The sequence below is a fragment of the Haemorhous mexicanus genome, chromosome 21, assembly GCF_027477595.1.
Source record: "Haemorhous mexicanus isolate bHaeMex1 chromosome 21, bHaeMex1.pri, whole genome shotgun sequence".
Taxonomy (NCBI): Eukaryota; Metazoa; Chordata; class Aves; order Passeriformes; family Fringillidae; genus Haemorhous; species Haemorhous mexicanus.
In genome coordinates this window covers 1346384-1360592 of record NC_082361.1, presented here as the reverse complement: position 1 = coordinate 1360592, position 14209 = coordinate 1346384, and the positions used below count along the sequence as shown (strand labels likewise).

Below are 14209 nucleotides of genomic sequence, written 5' to 3'. Positions count from 1 at the left end.
CGCATTGGCAATTTCAGCTCATCTTTCAGGATTAAACAAAACACTCAGAAACTTTTAAAAATGTTTTTGTCACATACAAACTGCCTCCCTCCCAGATCACATCCAACTTGATTAAGCATTAAATTTGCAAGTGCCTATCTTTCCACCCTTTATAAATACTGGCAAAGGCTCACAGCAGGTGCGCTGGTGCTAAAGAGTTAACGCTTGGTGCTGTGGTCACTGTAAATAAGCAGTTTCGGGGAAGCAATATTGCTGTCAGACACACAATGCTTTGCAGGTGTGGGCAATAATTAAAGGTTTCAGCACATCTACCTGGGTGAAGTATTTTTATTTCCTATTCTGAAGAGGAAGCCCTCTCTGTGGAGAGCAGAAGAGCTCATTAATGAGGCTAATTAGGTGTAAAGGGGGTAGAGTCTGGCATCAGCTGCAGCTTATAGGAGCTAATCATTAAGCTCTGTAATCTCTACCCCAGAACAGCAGATGATCATGTTCCTAGGTGACTGATGTTGCAAAGAAAATTTCCAGCACCTGAGTACCTGACCAAATACTTTTTGGTGAGACCAAAAATTCCCTTAACCCTCTATGTGCTAGACAGCACAGTTGATATCATTTCTTCACTCATCAATTTTCTAACAATGAATATCCAATGAGATTCAGACTTGGCATAAGGCCTTTAATGTGATTTATTTCAGAATTACAAAAAACCAAAAAATCAATGCCATCAACAACTTCTGGAAAGGAATGGCACAAAATAAAGGCTGATAGAGCAACACTTAAGAATTACAAAGATGTAATTGTAATTACTCAAGCAATAATGCTTGAAAAAGAGTGACCACATATAATCTCCTTGAAGGTGAGTTCTCTGTGTAATTTCTTTGCATAGAGTACTGAGGGTAGTTACAATACCACAGGGATGAATGTCTTGTTAATAAATATGTAAAATAAGGACTTCATTGTACTCACCTAATTTGAAATGAGAAAAAGGACATAATTTCCATGGAGAGAGAATACATGTAAGCAGAGCTCAATCTAGAATTTGTTCAGTAAAATGAATTGCAAAAACAGCATACTATTGCAGCACCTTAACATGAATTTTTGAGTTCATAAGGCAGAACAGACCCTTTACTGGCAACCTGCTACTGGTACCTTTTTTCCTCCAACTAAGCAGCAGATTTGAATCAAAAATTTTTAAGATTCAATTCCATTTGAAGAGAGTATTTGTTATTTCCAAGAAATAGAGTATTTGTTATGTCCATGTTACCTGAGGACTTGGAGATGCACAGAGTAAATGACGTCAGTTGCTCAGAAGTGCCACTGGCCCTTGTTGCCATCAGGATACAGAAAAGCCACACTGGCAATCTAAGAGTTCTCTGAGCATCAACAGAAAAAAGATCTCCGATAACTAGCACCTTGTCTTCCAGTACAGGTGTCAGGTGAATGAATTGGGTGATAAAATAGCTTTGTAGCCAGCCTCCCATTATATTAAATAATTCTGCAGATATATTGTAAAGACCAAATCCCATTAGGCAATAGAGGTTTTTACAAATATTCTGAGCTGAGCACCTTGCTCAGTAGTGAACACCCTGTGCTTCAGCTTCCCCTGCTCTAGAACAACACCCAAGGAGTTTTTGGACAGGTCCAGAAGCACTTGGTGAAGGGGGTGTTTGCACATCAAACAAATCTGAACCAAGTATCTCTCCAAATTGCCCCAAATCAATACAAGCTTCCTCAGTATCACTTGATCAAGTGCTTGGCAGGATTATTGCCTATCCTACACAGAACACTACTTGTTTCTTTTAAACCTTTGCTGTTACAAACCCCACTTGACTGCCTGAGGTTTCTTACACTGGAAGAAACAATGAGGAGTCTCTCCTTGTCTTCCTTCTTCAAACTGTCAGTGAGAGCTTTCCCTATAAATAATGCTACAAAATCGACTGACATTCACAGTATCTCTGGTACTCACATAGGCAGACTGGACATTCTACGGGGAAACGTGCAGTGATGTCTGTAAGCAAGAGGCAAGTGTGGTCAGCAGATGGGTAAGTACGTACAAGTGTCTGAATTAACCAGAGGGAAGGGCAAACCAGAACTACACTGCATTTTCATCAACAGCAACAACCTTTGTTTCCCTGAAGTCTAACTCCCCACCATGATCAGATATGTGACAAAGCTGGTCTGCAGAGACAGCAAACTGTCCAGAGGAGTGATTCCAAGATGTGGCACTATTTCTGTGCTGCTTTCCTATTCCTGAGACATGCTCCACTGTTCCTTAGCCATGCACACCCTTCATTTCAGTAATTAGCTGTCAGCACGGCCCGACAGCAACTTGGTATTGTCTGTTCAAATTGTATTAATGAAACGCAATCCACTAAATGTCCTGGATGCACATCTGTAATTGTGTTACATGGAGAGGCTGGGGATGGGGGCAAACTGCAGCTTCTAAACAGGGCACTGTGACCAAGCACATGAATCTGTTATTTCTTAGGGATTTGACAACCAATTAATACTACAGGGCTTCCTATACAGCAGTAAGAACCAGTGAGCCAACATCCAACAGTATAAGCTGTGCCTACCATTCTGAACACAACATCCTTAAAGGCAGAGACACAGGAACTAAAGGTTGCAGCATTGCAAAAGCCCTTTTTGTATTTGAAGATTCAGCATCTGTATGTTGAAACCTAAATGTAGAACACTCAGTGTATACACCACACTAAGGAAAATCAAATAAATCCCAAGACCCTTATCAAACATGTACGTTTTTGATGTCCTTGCAGAATACAAAATTCAGTTGATAAGCCCTTGTAAACTGATCCTTGTCAGTCAAGACATTGCACCATTTTCTGTTTCATGTTCTCCATCACCAAAGACTTTTCCAAAGAACAGGGCCTGAACAAGACTAAAAAAAAGAATCAAGAAAAACACATAGCAAAGATATCCTGTGGGTATAATAATCTTTGGAAAACTTTCATGTCAGTTCTGACTGCAAAATTGCTATTAACATTTAATTAAAATTGAGCCCAATAAGCTATGACAAGATAATGGCTGGAAACATGGCTTTAGGGCAGAGTGAGGCTATCTGGAACTCCAGCTGGATGTGATGCTTTATTTTTGGTTACATTTGGCAACTACTGAGATTTCTGAAATACAACGTAATTATAATGATCTACAGAAATTCACAGAAGAGAAAAGAACAGCCCTGCATTTCAGCTACCTCAGGATCTCCAACATATGTCAAATAAATCAGAGATTTTTAGGATCCCAGTACTACCTAACCCTTAATTTCATTCATGTTCACACCCACACCAAAGAACCCTCTTTTTCAACTAAAAAGCCCCTGCAAGCCCCTCCTAAACAATTTAATATTTTGTTACTTATCCATAAAAAAACCTATTAAATATTTTGTTACTTATCCATAAAAAAACCTATTAATTTCCTCTCAGAGGCAGGAATTCTTTGCGAATCATTTACCTCCATAGTTGAAGGCAACAATCCCACAGACCAGCAGCAGAAACTGTCAAGAGCTTTGGGAATGACCCTGACTCAGGGAAATCAATTGTCCTTTACTGGAGACAGCTTCACTGCTCACCCTGAAAACTCATTGTAAGAGAGCTGAACTGCAATTCATTGCACATGTAAAGGAGGGCACGTGATTGAGTGACATTTGGAAGAGAACACACACTCCAAAGTTAGCTTAAAATCCCCAAATGAGGGGGCACATGTGGATGTTCTTAAATAAGCAGTCCTCCCTATGCAGTGGAGGCCACTGCTCCAGAACAAAACCTGTTCAGAGTTTGATAGATACATTTGGGGAAAACATTGACATACTTGTTACAACTAAAAATGTTCCTTTAAGCATGAACTCCCTTAGTTAGCCTCAGTTTCAGTAACAAATAACTTACAAGCCCCCTCCCTTTGTGTAAATGCTGATTAGGTGCTGTTAATTCCAAGAACTCCTGTGCCCAAGTGTAAACAGCAGAGCCAAGCAGCACCATCCCTGTCCTTCAGCACAGCCTGGACCTCCTCTGGTTTTACTGCCAGACACACAGCAACCATTCAACATGCCTCCAGTTTTAGGCAGGAAATTCAGGTAAGCAGCAGCATTCCCATTCTTGACTGCTTTCAAGTAAAATATTCTCACGTGTAATAAGAAAGCAATTTTAGACAGAAGTGTTCTTTATTTTTTGTATATTCTTGAGACTATGTTGAGCCTATGTAATAAATCATCGGTTGCCAAATGGGGGATGTGCTTTATCCATACAAGTACAGACAGATCCTAAGGAAAGGCAAACTAATCACACATATAATCCTCACAAATTGCTTTCATTTTCACCATTAATCCTCTCTAAGAAAAAATGTTCTGGACATACAGACTTTAATTGCTGCTTGGAGAGCTTCACCTAAATAATTCTTTGACATATTTTTCTTTTCATTGAGCACCAGGAGAAGGAAAGTACATATATAATCTACAGCTTTTAAGAGGCACTCAAAGCAAACTCCTGGCATTTCCACAGTACTTCCAAGAGTCCTGTATTAGTTGCTAGCTCTGAGTAACACTGGATTCCAAATAAATGTAATACATCAAGATAATGTAATGTCAATAACAACTTCAACGCTTTAGGAATCAACAATATATATTTATGATATACATTTAGCAAGAGGCAAACAGTTACATGAGCTCTACTACAAACTTTCTTGTGATATAAATCACTAACCTAAATACCGCATCAGGAATTATTCAAAAGACAGCTGTACTTGGACACAAAAGTAACCTTTAAGGAGTTAAAATGTCCTCAACTACAAGTCAAGTTGAAACTTATTTAATTAGGTTCTGTATTTGAAAAAATGAAATAAATTCTTTCATTAACTAAACCAAACTCCCTTAAAGGCAACAATATGTTCCCTCTCTGTCAGGACAGAGCGCAATGAAATCTTTATTTTAATTGGGGTTAGCTAAGAGGCCATTTGGCTTCAGATGCTTTGTTTATCAGCCCTAAGCTTTACAGCTTAGCCAGGACTTGAAATATTTTACCACAGAATTTCATTAAAAAAAAAAAATTAAAAAAATATATACTCTTCCAAGGAGTATTTTATAGAGATAATTTTAAATGTGCATTTTGACAACTGAAGTCCAAGTGCAAGGTACCTTAAAGAAGCCCCTGATTTCCTTCAGCACTCCTGGATGTGGATCTCCTGAGCACACGCCTGTTCCCGTGGGTTCTGCACCCCGGCCTCGCAGCAGAGGCACAGCAAGGGCTGAGCCAGGCCCCTGCCTGCCCTGACCAAGCCAACAAAACACTCCCTTTGGGGAGGGATCGTCTGAATTTTCACACAGAAGCCTTGGACCTGAAAAGCTTAGTTGATCACTTCAATTTCAAGACAAAGCAAATGAATTCTTAGTCGGTAGATGATATCTTTTTCCTGTAATAAACTAATTTACAAATCTCAGACATCTCCAGTAATACAGTTACTGAAAATCCTACGGAATCTGCTATCAAAGGAAGGGACAGTGAACAGGAACTCTGCAAAATCGCAGCCCCAGTTCGCTCCAAAGTGCAGCCAAAATTTTTTAAATAATCCAGAAAAATGTCCTGTGTTATTGTGAGGGTCAAGCTTAGGCTGGACTTTGGACTTATTCCTTATTAAAACTCCAAGGATTAGAAGCGTTCCTAAAACCAAAATGAAATTTAAAAAAGAAGACATAAATAAAACGCCAAGCCTCATTTCCACAGATGAAATACATCTAATGATATTTTCATATTATTTTCTCCTGGATCACTGAAATGTGATGAGTCAGATCCCTTTTTTCCCCCCTCAAAATTATAAACCTGATATGGTTTGTAATTGTCTTCTGGAGGCCACTGGTGTTTTGTTGCTGACAGTTTTATACATATCACATAACACAGCACACCACATACATTATTTTAGTTAAAAACTATGCCAACAGTATGTTATTAATTCCAGTTCAAGAATTCGATTATATTTTAAAACCAAAACTTAGTCTTTGTTTTGTCATCAGAAACAAAAGCATTGCTACTGACTCTGGAAGAATAAAGCTTATTTCAAACTAAACATTGAGATTTGTGCTTCACCTTTATGCTACCTGAAAGAAAAAACAGCCATTCTAAATTAAAAGTATTATTCATATATATTTTTAATTTCTTCTCTAGACAGCTTTGTGCATATCTGCTCTGTACTGTTTTCTCATGAGAACTATAATAAATGAGCTGCTTCTGCAACTTCACAGCAGGTATTTTGATTTGAGAGTAATCACAGTTTTCTCTACAATCTTTATACAATTTATGTCCTGATCATCCAACAAATAAGTAAAAGATTCAAATTGACATCAATATGTACACCTTTCTCTAACAGTGCAAACTAATTGTATATCTCCAAATGAGAAAAATATTTATTAAAAAAAAAAAACAAACTAGTGAATATACCAACTATTGAGTTCAAAGCGAAGACACCACATGTGTCTAAATAAATATCAAGGAAGTGTCAGAGGTAAATGAGGAGAGACCAGGTGAAATGTGTGTGATGTGTTAATTGTATTCAAAAAAATAATAGAGCAAGACAGAGAAGCTGAACTTCCAATTATCATAACGGTACCTACTTCACAACACATTTTCAAACTTGAAAGAGACATTTTAAACCATAGGAATTCTGAGCAGAACACCTCCAGCTGTGCTCTGCATAAATCTTGCACACTGTACATACACAGTTTATTTAAATACCAAGTAAAGTTATGACTTACAAAATGCATATTTCAGTCACAATAGAATATCTGTCATTGCCAGAGCTGCTACTCACTGAATGAAAGTCTCAGAAAACAATGAATTAAATTAGAAAAAGATAAGAAAGGACAGAATGTTTTCATTTGATGTTTTACCAGACTGAAGTGCCGTGTGTTTTAAAGAACAATGTACTTATCAGCCCTCTGCAGTTTACATTTTTGTGTTCCCCAAAATAGAATAAGGAAGAAAAAAAAGTGGTCCTCAGTGTGAGACTAAGTTTTGCCTATACAGCATTTTGGCCATGAGCCAGAATTTGTCTGTCCCTAATGCCTTCCCAGAGCAAAACCAACGCTCTGTGTGAAGAGCAGTTGCCCAGCTCTCTGATGCCATGCAAGAGCCAAAGCAGAAAGGGGCCTTGCTCCCCTCTGTGTTTCCCAGTGCACACAGGGGGTTCCCTGAGTCCCTGGGCAGTGTCAGAATCTCCCAAACTCCACTGTCAGTCCTGGCTCAGGAGCAAAGGGCTCCTTCTGCCTCTAGCCTCACTGCATTCCAGGTGTCACTGTACGAGCTCTCACCCAGCTATGCAAATCCTTACAACTAATTAGGATTTACTGCTTCTCCCCTGCCTCCCTTGGTACCACACCAGGACAAACTGCACACTCCCATTCATACACAATATACACTGTGAAAGCCCAGAGTGGCATGGCTTCTCTATTCTGTTTCTAACCCAATTAAATACCTTAATTTTTATCATAATTTCATCAACTTTATCTGCCACTGAAAGCTACTTTACAAATCCAAATCCCAAAATCTCTTCCACCATCTTCTGTCAACGGAAGTGGTACTTTCTCTTCAGTTGTACAGCTGCTCACACTACTGAGAATGTTCACTCCTTACCACCTGCCTAAAAGGTCCTTGGGGTGGGGTTTTTCATGGGTTTGTGTGTGTTGGTGGCTTTTTTTCCCTAATACCAGATACAACAGCTCATTTGAAAAAACACACAGTCACCGAGTGCCTCACACAGAAGCTGAATTCAAGGGTGATGTTATTTTCTGCTTGGTGTTTGTTTATGTGCCTCCTTGTTCCCCTCCAAGTCCCCTGCGCTTTATTAGTTCAGGAAATATCTCCAAGTTCTCCTGCATGGAGGCATTTGCACGAGGCTGGGCACTCACAATTAGAACTGAAGTATCAGGAGACAACGCAGTGAAAACACAGGCAAGAGCCAGCCTAAAACAAACAACCAAAGGCTTGAAACAAATTGAGAAGAAGCAAAACCAAGTGCATCAAACAGCACAAACGCCAGAATCAGGTGTGAGAGGCACAGCCAAGTAAGTGAATATCCAAATCCTCGCACAGCAAAGCTGACAGAGCACAGACTGCTGCTCCCTGCACAGCCTGCCCTGTAACAGGGAGATTGAGAGGCTTTGGAACAAAGCTCCCTTTATTTCTGCAGCACCACCACAGAAGACAGAGTGACCTGATCCAGGCTGACGGCTGAACACACAACTTGTATGGGGGCTGCAGAGTTACTCAGACAACACAGCCAAAGATAGTTCTCAGACTGCTCAAAGGTTCCACTAACTAAGTGACCACAAACCCCTAAACATCGGCATGAAGCAGGTAAACATTAATAATCCCAAAGCAGACCTATGCCCATCAGCATTCTGGCAGCACGCTGGAAGGAAACTCACGTTTCTGCTGTTACTGCACAGCGAGATGCAGAGCACCCCATCCCTTTGGGCAAAGTTCCTCCACCCAAATCCACTCCCACGATGAGTTGCAGGGGGGGTGTGTTTGCTATTTTTGCTTTGATTTGAGTTCTGCTGCAGTTTTACTTTAGCATGTATGATGGACAGGGAGGTTTGCATGCACCTTTCTGGGCAGAAACACCACAATCAGCAGAGGGTCACGTTAACTTTCTCAAATAATACTTTGTCTTACCTTCTCCTCAGAATCCCGGGTTCCCCCTCCCCTTAGCATGGCATATGGAATTAGATAACAGAGGATCTTACAACAGTTTGGAAATTACAAAACAATTCTATTTACTACATACCAGACTGCTGGAAGAGATTAAAGAAAATGTCTTTTCAGGTTCATTAACATATGTATATCTCAACAGACTTAGATGTAGAATAATAAATGCCATTTTGAAGAACACTAACTGTTTGTTAGAAAAAAAGCCATTTTTAAGGTTTAAAACAGCAAAAGCAGAAATTTGTCTATAGCAACAGTAAAGCTCAGAGAGGAAACAGCAACAGAATTGAAATGAAAACAAACATCACACAGAAAACAAACAGAACTGTGTTTCCCCACCAAATCTTTTCCAGTCAATGACTGTGAATTCAGCACTTCCCATAGATGGTAAAACACAGCGATAGTTACAGGTGGCTTCTAAGGGAGCTTGCTGAAACCCTGGGTCTTCAAAATGTCACAAAACACGGAATCTTCAGAGTAGGAAGAAAAAAGCCTTAAATTTCAGTTCCGGGATATACAGAAACTCAATTTATGTCCATTTTTATCACAAAAAAAATCAGATTTTACACACTGTCAGTGCCACTCTCGTTGTCTACTCCTACCTGTCAGTAAAGTCACCAGGGTGACATTTAGAAATTACTGTCATTTAGGCATTCCTAGACTGTCTCTACAGGGATGGATCTGAGAACTCAACTACTTGAACAGGAAAAGAGTAGAGACGGGTGGGAGAAAATTCCTGATGCTATACATCAGCACTGACTTCAAACAGAACACAACAAAACTGCAAGTCAGACAAAAAGTTCTATTTAACTAGCTTCTGCTCACTGTTTCCCCTACAGCTTGGGGTTCATTTTAACAGGTCTGTGCACAAGTTATATAAGCATTAGGGATCATCCTTCTTCATATTTTCTACAGATGGACAAACACTCCTAAAGCTCAGAACTGTGGAGACAGCTCTGGTGACAGGAAAGTATTTACTCTGCATGCAGTGTGTGCCTTTAAAATATACATGCAAGGAAAAGAAGCTAGGCAGAAGATGGCCATGGAGAGGAAGGAACTGGGATGTGGCAATTACTGGGAGTTGGAAATGACTATTTACTCTTCCACTGAATAACTTAAAAAAATAATTCACCATGGCAACAATCATACTTCATAGTAGATAAAGCACTGAATGCTACAAAGCCTTTGCAAAATGAATTATGCACCAGTACGTAGCATGCACTTGCTTTATACTACTGCTCAGGCATTCCAACAAAATTTCCTTTTTGACTCATCTGGCATTTGCTTTTTTACTCTGCACCAAATATCATATACTTTTCTGACTCTGATCTCATGAATCTGGAACTGTTGAAGGCCTTTATTGTGTCTGTTCCAGAGATTCTTGTAAAATAATTAATGCATTTATTATCTCTTTAAGTTGAACTGACTGTTATGTTGAAAAAGAAAAAAATTTATTTCCTCCTATTCATAATGGTTTCTTTCCCCACCATTGCTCAAATTGCATCGTATTATGAGAAAATTCCCATCAAAGTTACAATTATGAAAATTGGTAGTACATGGTCTTCTCCATCTAAAATCCAAATATAAATTATCAGGCTCTGAAAGGACAACAGAACTTAGGCAGCAATGTGTATAAAAAACACATTCCTCCACCAGTGTGGTTCAGCTAAAGCAGAGTGAAAACTGGAGTATATAAAACATCTGCAAGTTTCAATAAGTAGTTTCATATTAAGATCAGCAGTTCACAAATTAGAAAGTAATTTCAGCATTGGAAGCACACAAAAAGCGTGGAAGCAGAAAAGCACATTGACTGCCTCTGATTTCCTGCTTACTCCTAAGTGGATGCATCCAAGGAATATTTAGGTTAATTTTAAACCTAATCAATTCAGAACAATGCGAATAACCAGAAATTATCCAGTTTACAACTAATGGTTGCTCAGGCAAATAAACCTGAATAAAACTGAATAATTAACCATGAAGACAAAGAGAATTAATTGATGCTTCACAGCAGAGATTCACTTATCCTCACTAGTTCCCACTGCATGCAAGGAGGCATCAGCAGTCATGGTCCCAGTTCCATGCGAAAGGTGTAGCTCATGGAGGAGTATTTACAACACGGTAACAGGATGCAATCCAGCGGTTTCCTACAAGTACCAGCCCTGTCAGAATCCCTGCAGTGCCAGAGAACAGGCAGAACTCCTGTCATTTGGGACGCCTGTACATCCCAGCAGAGCCTGGAGTGCAGCTCCCACGCGAGATGGGGACAAACCCCACAGGGCTGAAGCTGCAGCAGCGGCACCGCCCTGCAGCCCCCAGATCCTGCTGGGTCGCACCCACACCCCACTGCTCTGGGCCAGCCCACCCGGAGCTTACCTCGACTCACAGGTAGGGGGTTGTTCTTCACAAACACTGGGAGAGTCCGACTGGAACGCCTGGAACCACTAGGTGTCAGCAGAAGAAAGTGAAGAAAGTGCACGGCCACGGCTCCGATCCCGAAAATCTGAGCCTCGCTTCCCAACATCCCTCAGCTGCTCAGTCTTACCAAGCACCCTTACACACACCTCGTATTCACAGATTGTTCTGCTGACGATGCCCTACTTGTGTGAATTCAATATTTAGAAGAGAGAAAAACATTCCCTCTGCAAACAACAAAAAAATTGGGAATCTGAAAAAGGTCATTCAAGTGACCAAAATGCTCACACTGGTGTCACTAGCAGACATTTAAGCCACATGCATCAGGATAATCTGCCTCAGTACAGCCCAGTGAACACCCAGCTGCTGCTGAGTTGGACTGGACTTAACAGCAACAGAGCTCTGTGGGGCTGTAAGTACATCACACCCAGCAGATACTCCTCTGCACTGAAAACTGGCTTAGTGCAGCTGCAGGAAACACCTCAGGAAACAGCCCTGCAGCAGCTATTTTGTCAAGTAAATATTACTATTATTACTATGCTTGCCAGCTGTATACCTGGATATGTTTTTTCATGCAATTTCTAGTTACCAAAGGCCTCAGAAAGTTTACAGTAACAAACTCACTGCCAGTGTTCTGTTTATATGTACATTACACAACCTTGTATCTCTAAAGTAAAAGCCTCTGAACAGAGTAAGAGCTCTTACTATGCTAAAGTATAATAATGTGAATGTAGAGTCTGCTCAGTGACACATTCTGGGCCTACACAGAATAATGAAAAATAGATTCACACCATCTAGCCCAGAAAATCAGCTCCTACCAATGAGATAGTCTATGAAATTAAATTGTCTTATGAGACAGGAACTATGAAAGGAGGAAAATGTATTCTGTATGTACTTCTTTGAATGTATTTTCTAATTATCTATGATTTGAAAAGAACAGTCAGGTTTCTGGGGTTACAGGACATGAAATGCAAAGAACCATCTCATGTTGGTATTGCTTATGCCCTGTACTCACTCCATGTGAAGGTGTTACATGAGCATGAAACACCTGAAAATTTGCTTTATCTAAATCTTAATACTGGAAGGTATAATTACAAATCAAACTGTTGATTTACAAAAAGGCTTAGGAAAGAAAGCCCTGAATTTTCCCACTTTCTGATTATGAAAGTGAACTTTATGACATATTTGTGCAGCTATATTTACAAGTTTTCTTTGATGGAATGAGAAGCAAACTAAACTACTTCTGCTACTTCCTCAGGTTAGCTGTCCCTCAAAGTTACACTTTCTAGGGGCGTGCCACTGTCAACTCATTTCAAATGTTCATCTTTAACATTCAGCCTTCAAAATACCAGATGGTATTTCCAGAACAGCAATTTAAATTTTTATTTTCCTTCATAAATCCCTTAACTAGTTAATCTCACACACACATCCAGGCAAAGCATACACCAATATTCCCAGAGTTGCCTGGCAACTACAGGGAGGAGCCCTGGAGAACAAGGAAGCCTGCAGGGATGGAGGGGAGTCAGTGTCTCCCCAGCAGGGATAAAGGAGGCTCACAGCCAGAGCGCCTCGCTGCCTCCATCTTTGTCACTTCTATGGTCCCCATTTTAAACACCTCCATGATTCCACCTGAGATGCTTTAAAAGCCCAGTTCTTACACCCAGACATACACACACACACAAGTCAATACAATTTATTTTTTCCACACACACGGATTCCCCCAGTAAGATGTGGAAGGACTTGTGCTGACTTGAAAAGTAATTTTTGAAACCTGAATATGAACCACTGAGATGATACGTATTTGATGGTAATAACTGGGCTGTTTAAAAGTCAGGCTGAGCTGTGTTTTCCTCCTGGCTTTAAAAATAACAAGACAAACTACAGTACTGGAGAGACTTTAGCTACTGAAATCCTCAAGAAACACTCTAGCCATAGTCCAGCTCCTGGCCATGTAACCATTTAACATCATGGTTAAAATTAAATTTATCACACGTCTGCAGGCCAGACCTTTTCATTAATCTTCAAAGAGCAGGAGAATGCCAAATCCACCACCTTTTAACACAAAAACACAATGAAGAGATGGGTTTTGCAGAGGAGGGAATGGTCAGCTCTGCACTAACCTCTTATGATCATTAATTTATTTTTTCTTATCATCTCTCCTCTAATTTGACTGCTTTCAAAACCAAGCAAGACCCATACATTTCCATGTGAAGGTTCTTCCCTTTGTGTGTGATGGATCATGCTTGTTGCACCTCTTTCATTTTGGAGACTTGAACAGTGTTTTCAGTACTAGCCCGCCAAAGAGCCACCATGCTGACCTTAGGAAGATCAGGCTATGCTATACTTTGAATTGTTAGGTTTTTTCTCCACCACAGCTGCACATTTACATTTTATGCCAACTAATTGCCTACTTACAGGTTCAATTTTCAGGGCGTTTCTGTAGCTCCCAAAGAAAGCTGCTTGTGCTTTTAGAAACGCTCTTGCAACACCATCTCCAGTGGTTGTAGAGACTTTCTTCAATCTGTTCTTCAGTGCAGAAACCTGAAATCACACAGCAGGTCTAGATCACTCTCATATCACAAACAAAGAGCAACACATTGGGGCACAGCTAAATGAAAAATGTGCTAACCACAGCAGCAGTTATGACAAAAGGTGACATTGTGAATTCAGAGATGAATTTTTCACTTCTAAGAGTATTACTTTTCAAGCTGTTTTGCTTCTCTAAGATATGTTTGGATTCTATTCAGAAGCCAATAGGATACTAAAAGCTTCACTGAACCTTCCCTCCCACTTAAAATCCACTGTTAACATGCTGTTGAGTACTCTTTTAAAGGTAGTCTACGAAACTGTGTCACTCTTGATTAGAATCCATGAAACAATTGCAGCTAAATTAATTTAAACATCAGATTAGTAAGAGAAACTGCTTCACACAACCAGGCCATCCATCACCACCAAGGCTAGGAAAAAATCCTAAAGGTTTGAAAAATCTATTCGCCACAAATACAAGGGGTTTTTAAGGTTAAATTCCCTCGCATTTCAGAGCCCGAAGGGGCAGGGACCCGCCAGGGCTGTGCTCCTGGCCGTGCGGG

At 40.1% G+C, this 14209-nt stretch overlaps 1 protein-coding gene across 9 annotated transcripts in view; it reads right to left on the bottom strand.

Annotated features, from left to right (window-relative positions):
• Positions 1–14209, bottom strand: part of DENND1A (DENN domain containing 1A) — a 147530-nt gene that overhangs the window by 41142 nt on the left and 92179 nt on the right. For all 9 annotated transcript variants that reach the window (XM_059864833.1, XM_059864837.1, XM_059864834.1 and 6 more), the window contains exon 13: positions 13536–13661. In XM_059864833.1, coding sequence (XP_059720816.1) covers positions 13536–13661 — 126 coding nt within the window. The remainder of the gene's footprint in view (positions 1–13535; positions 13662–14209) is intronic.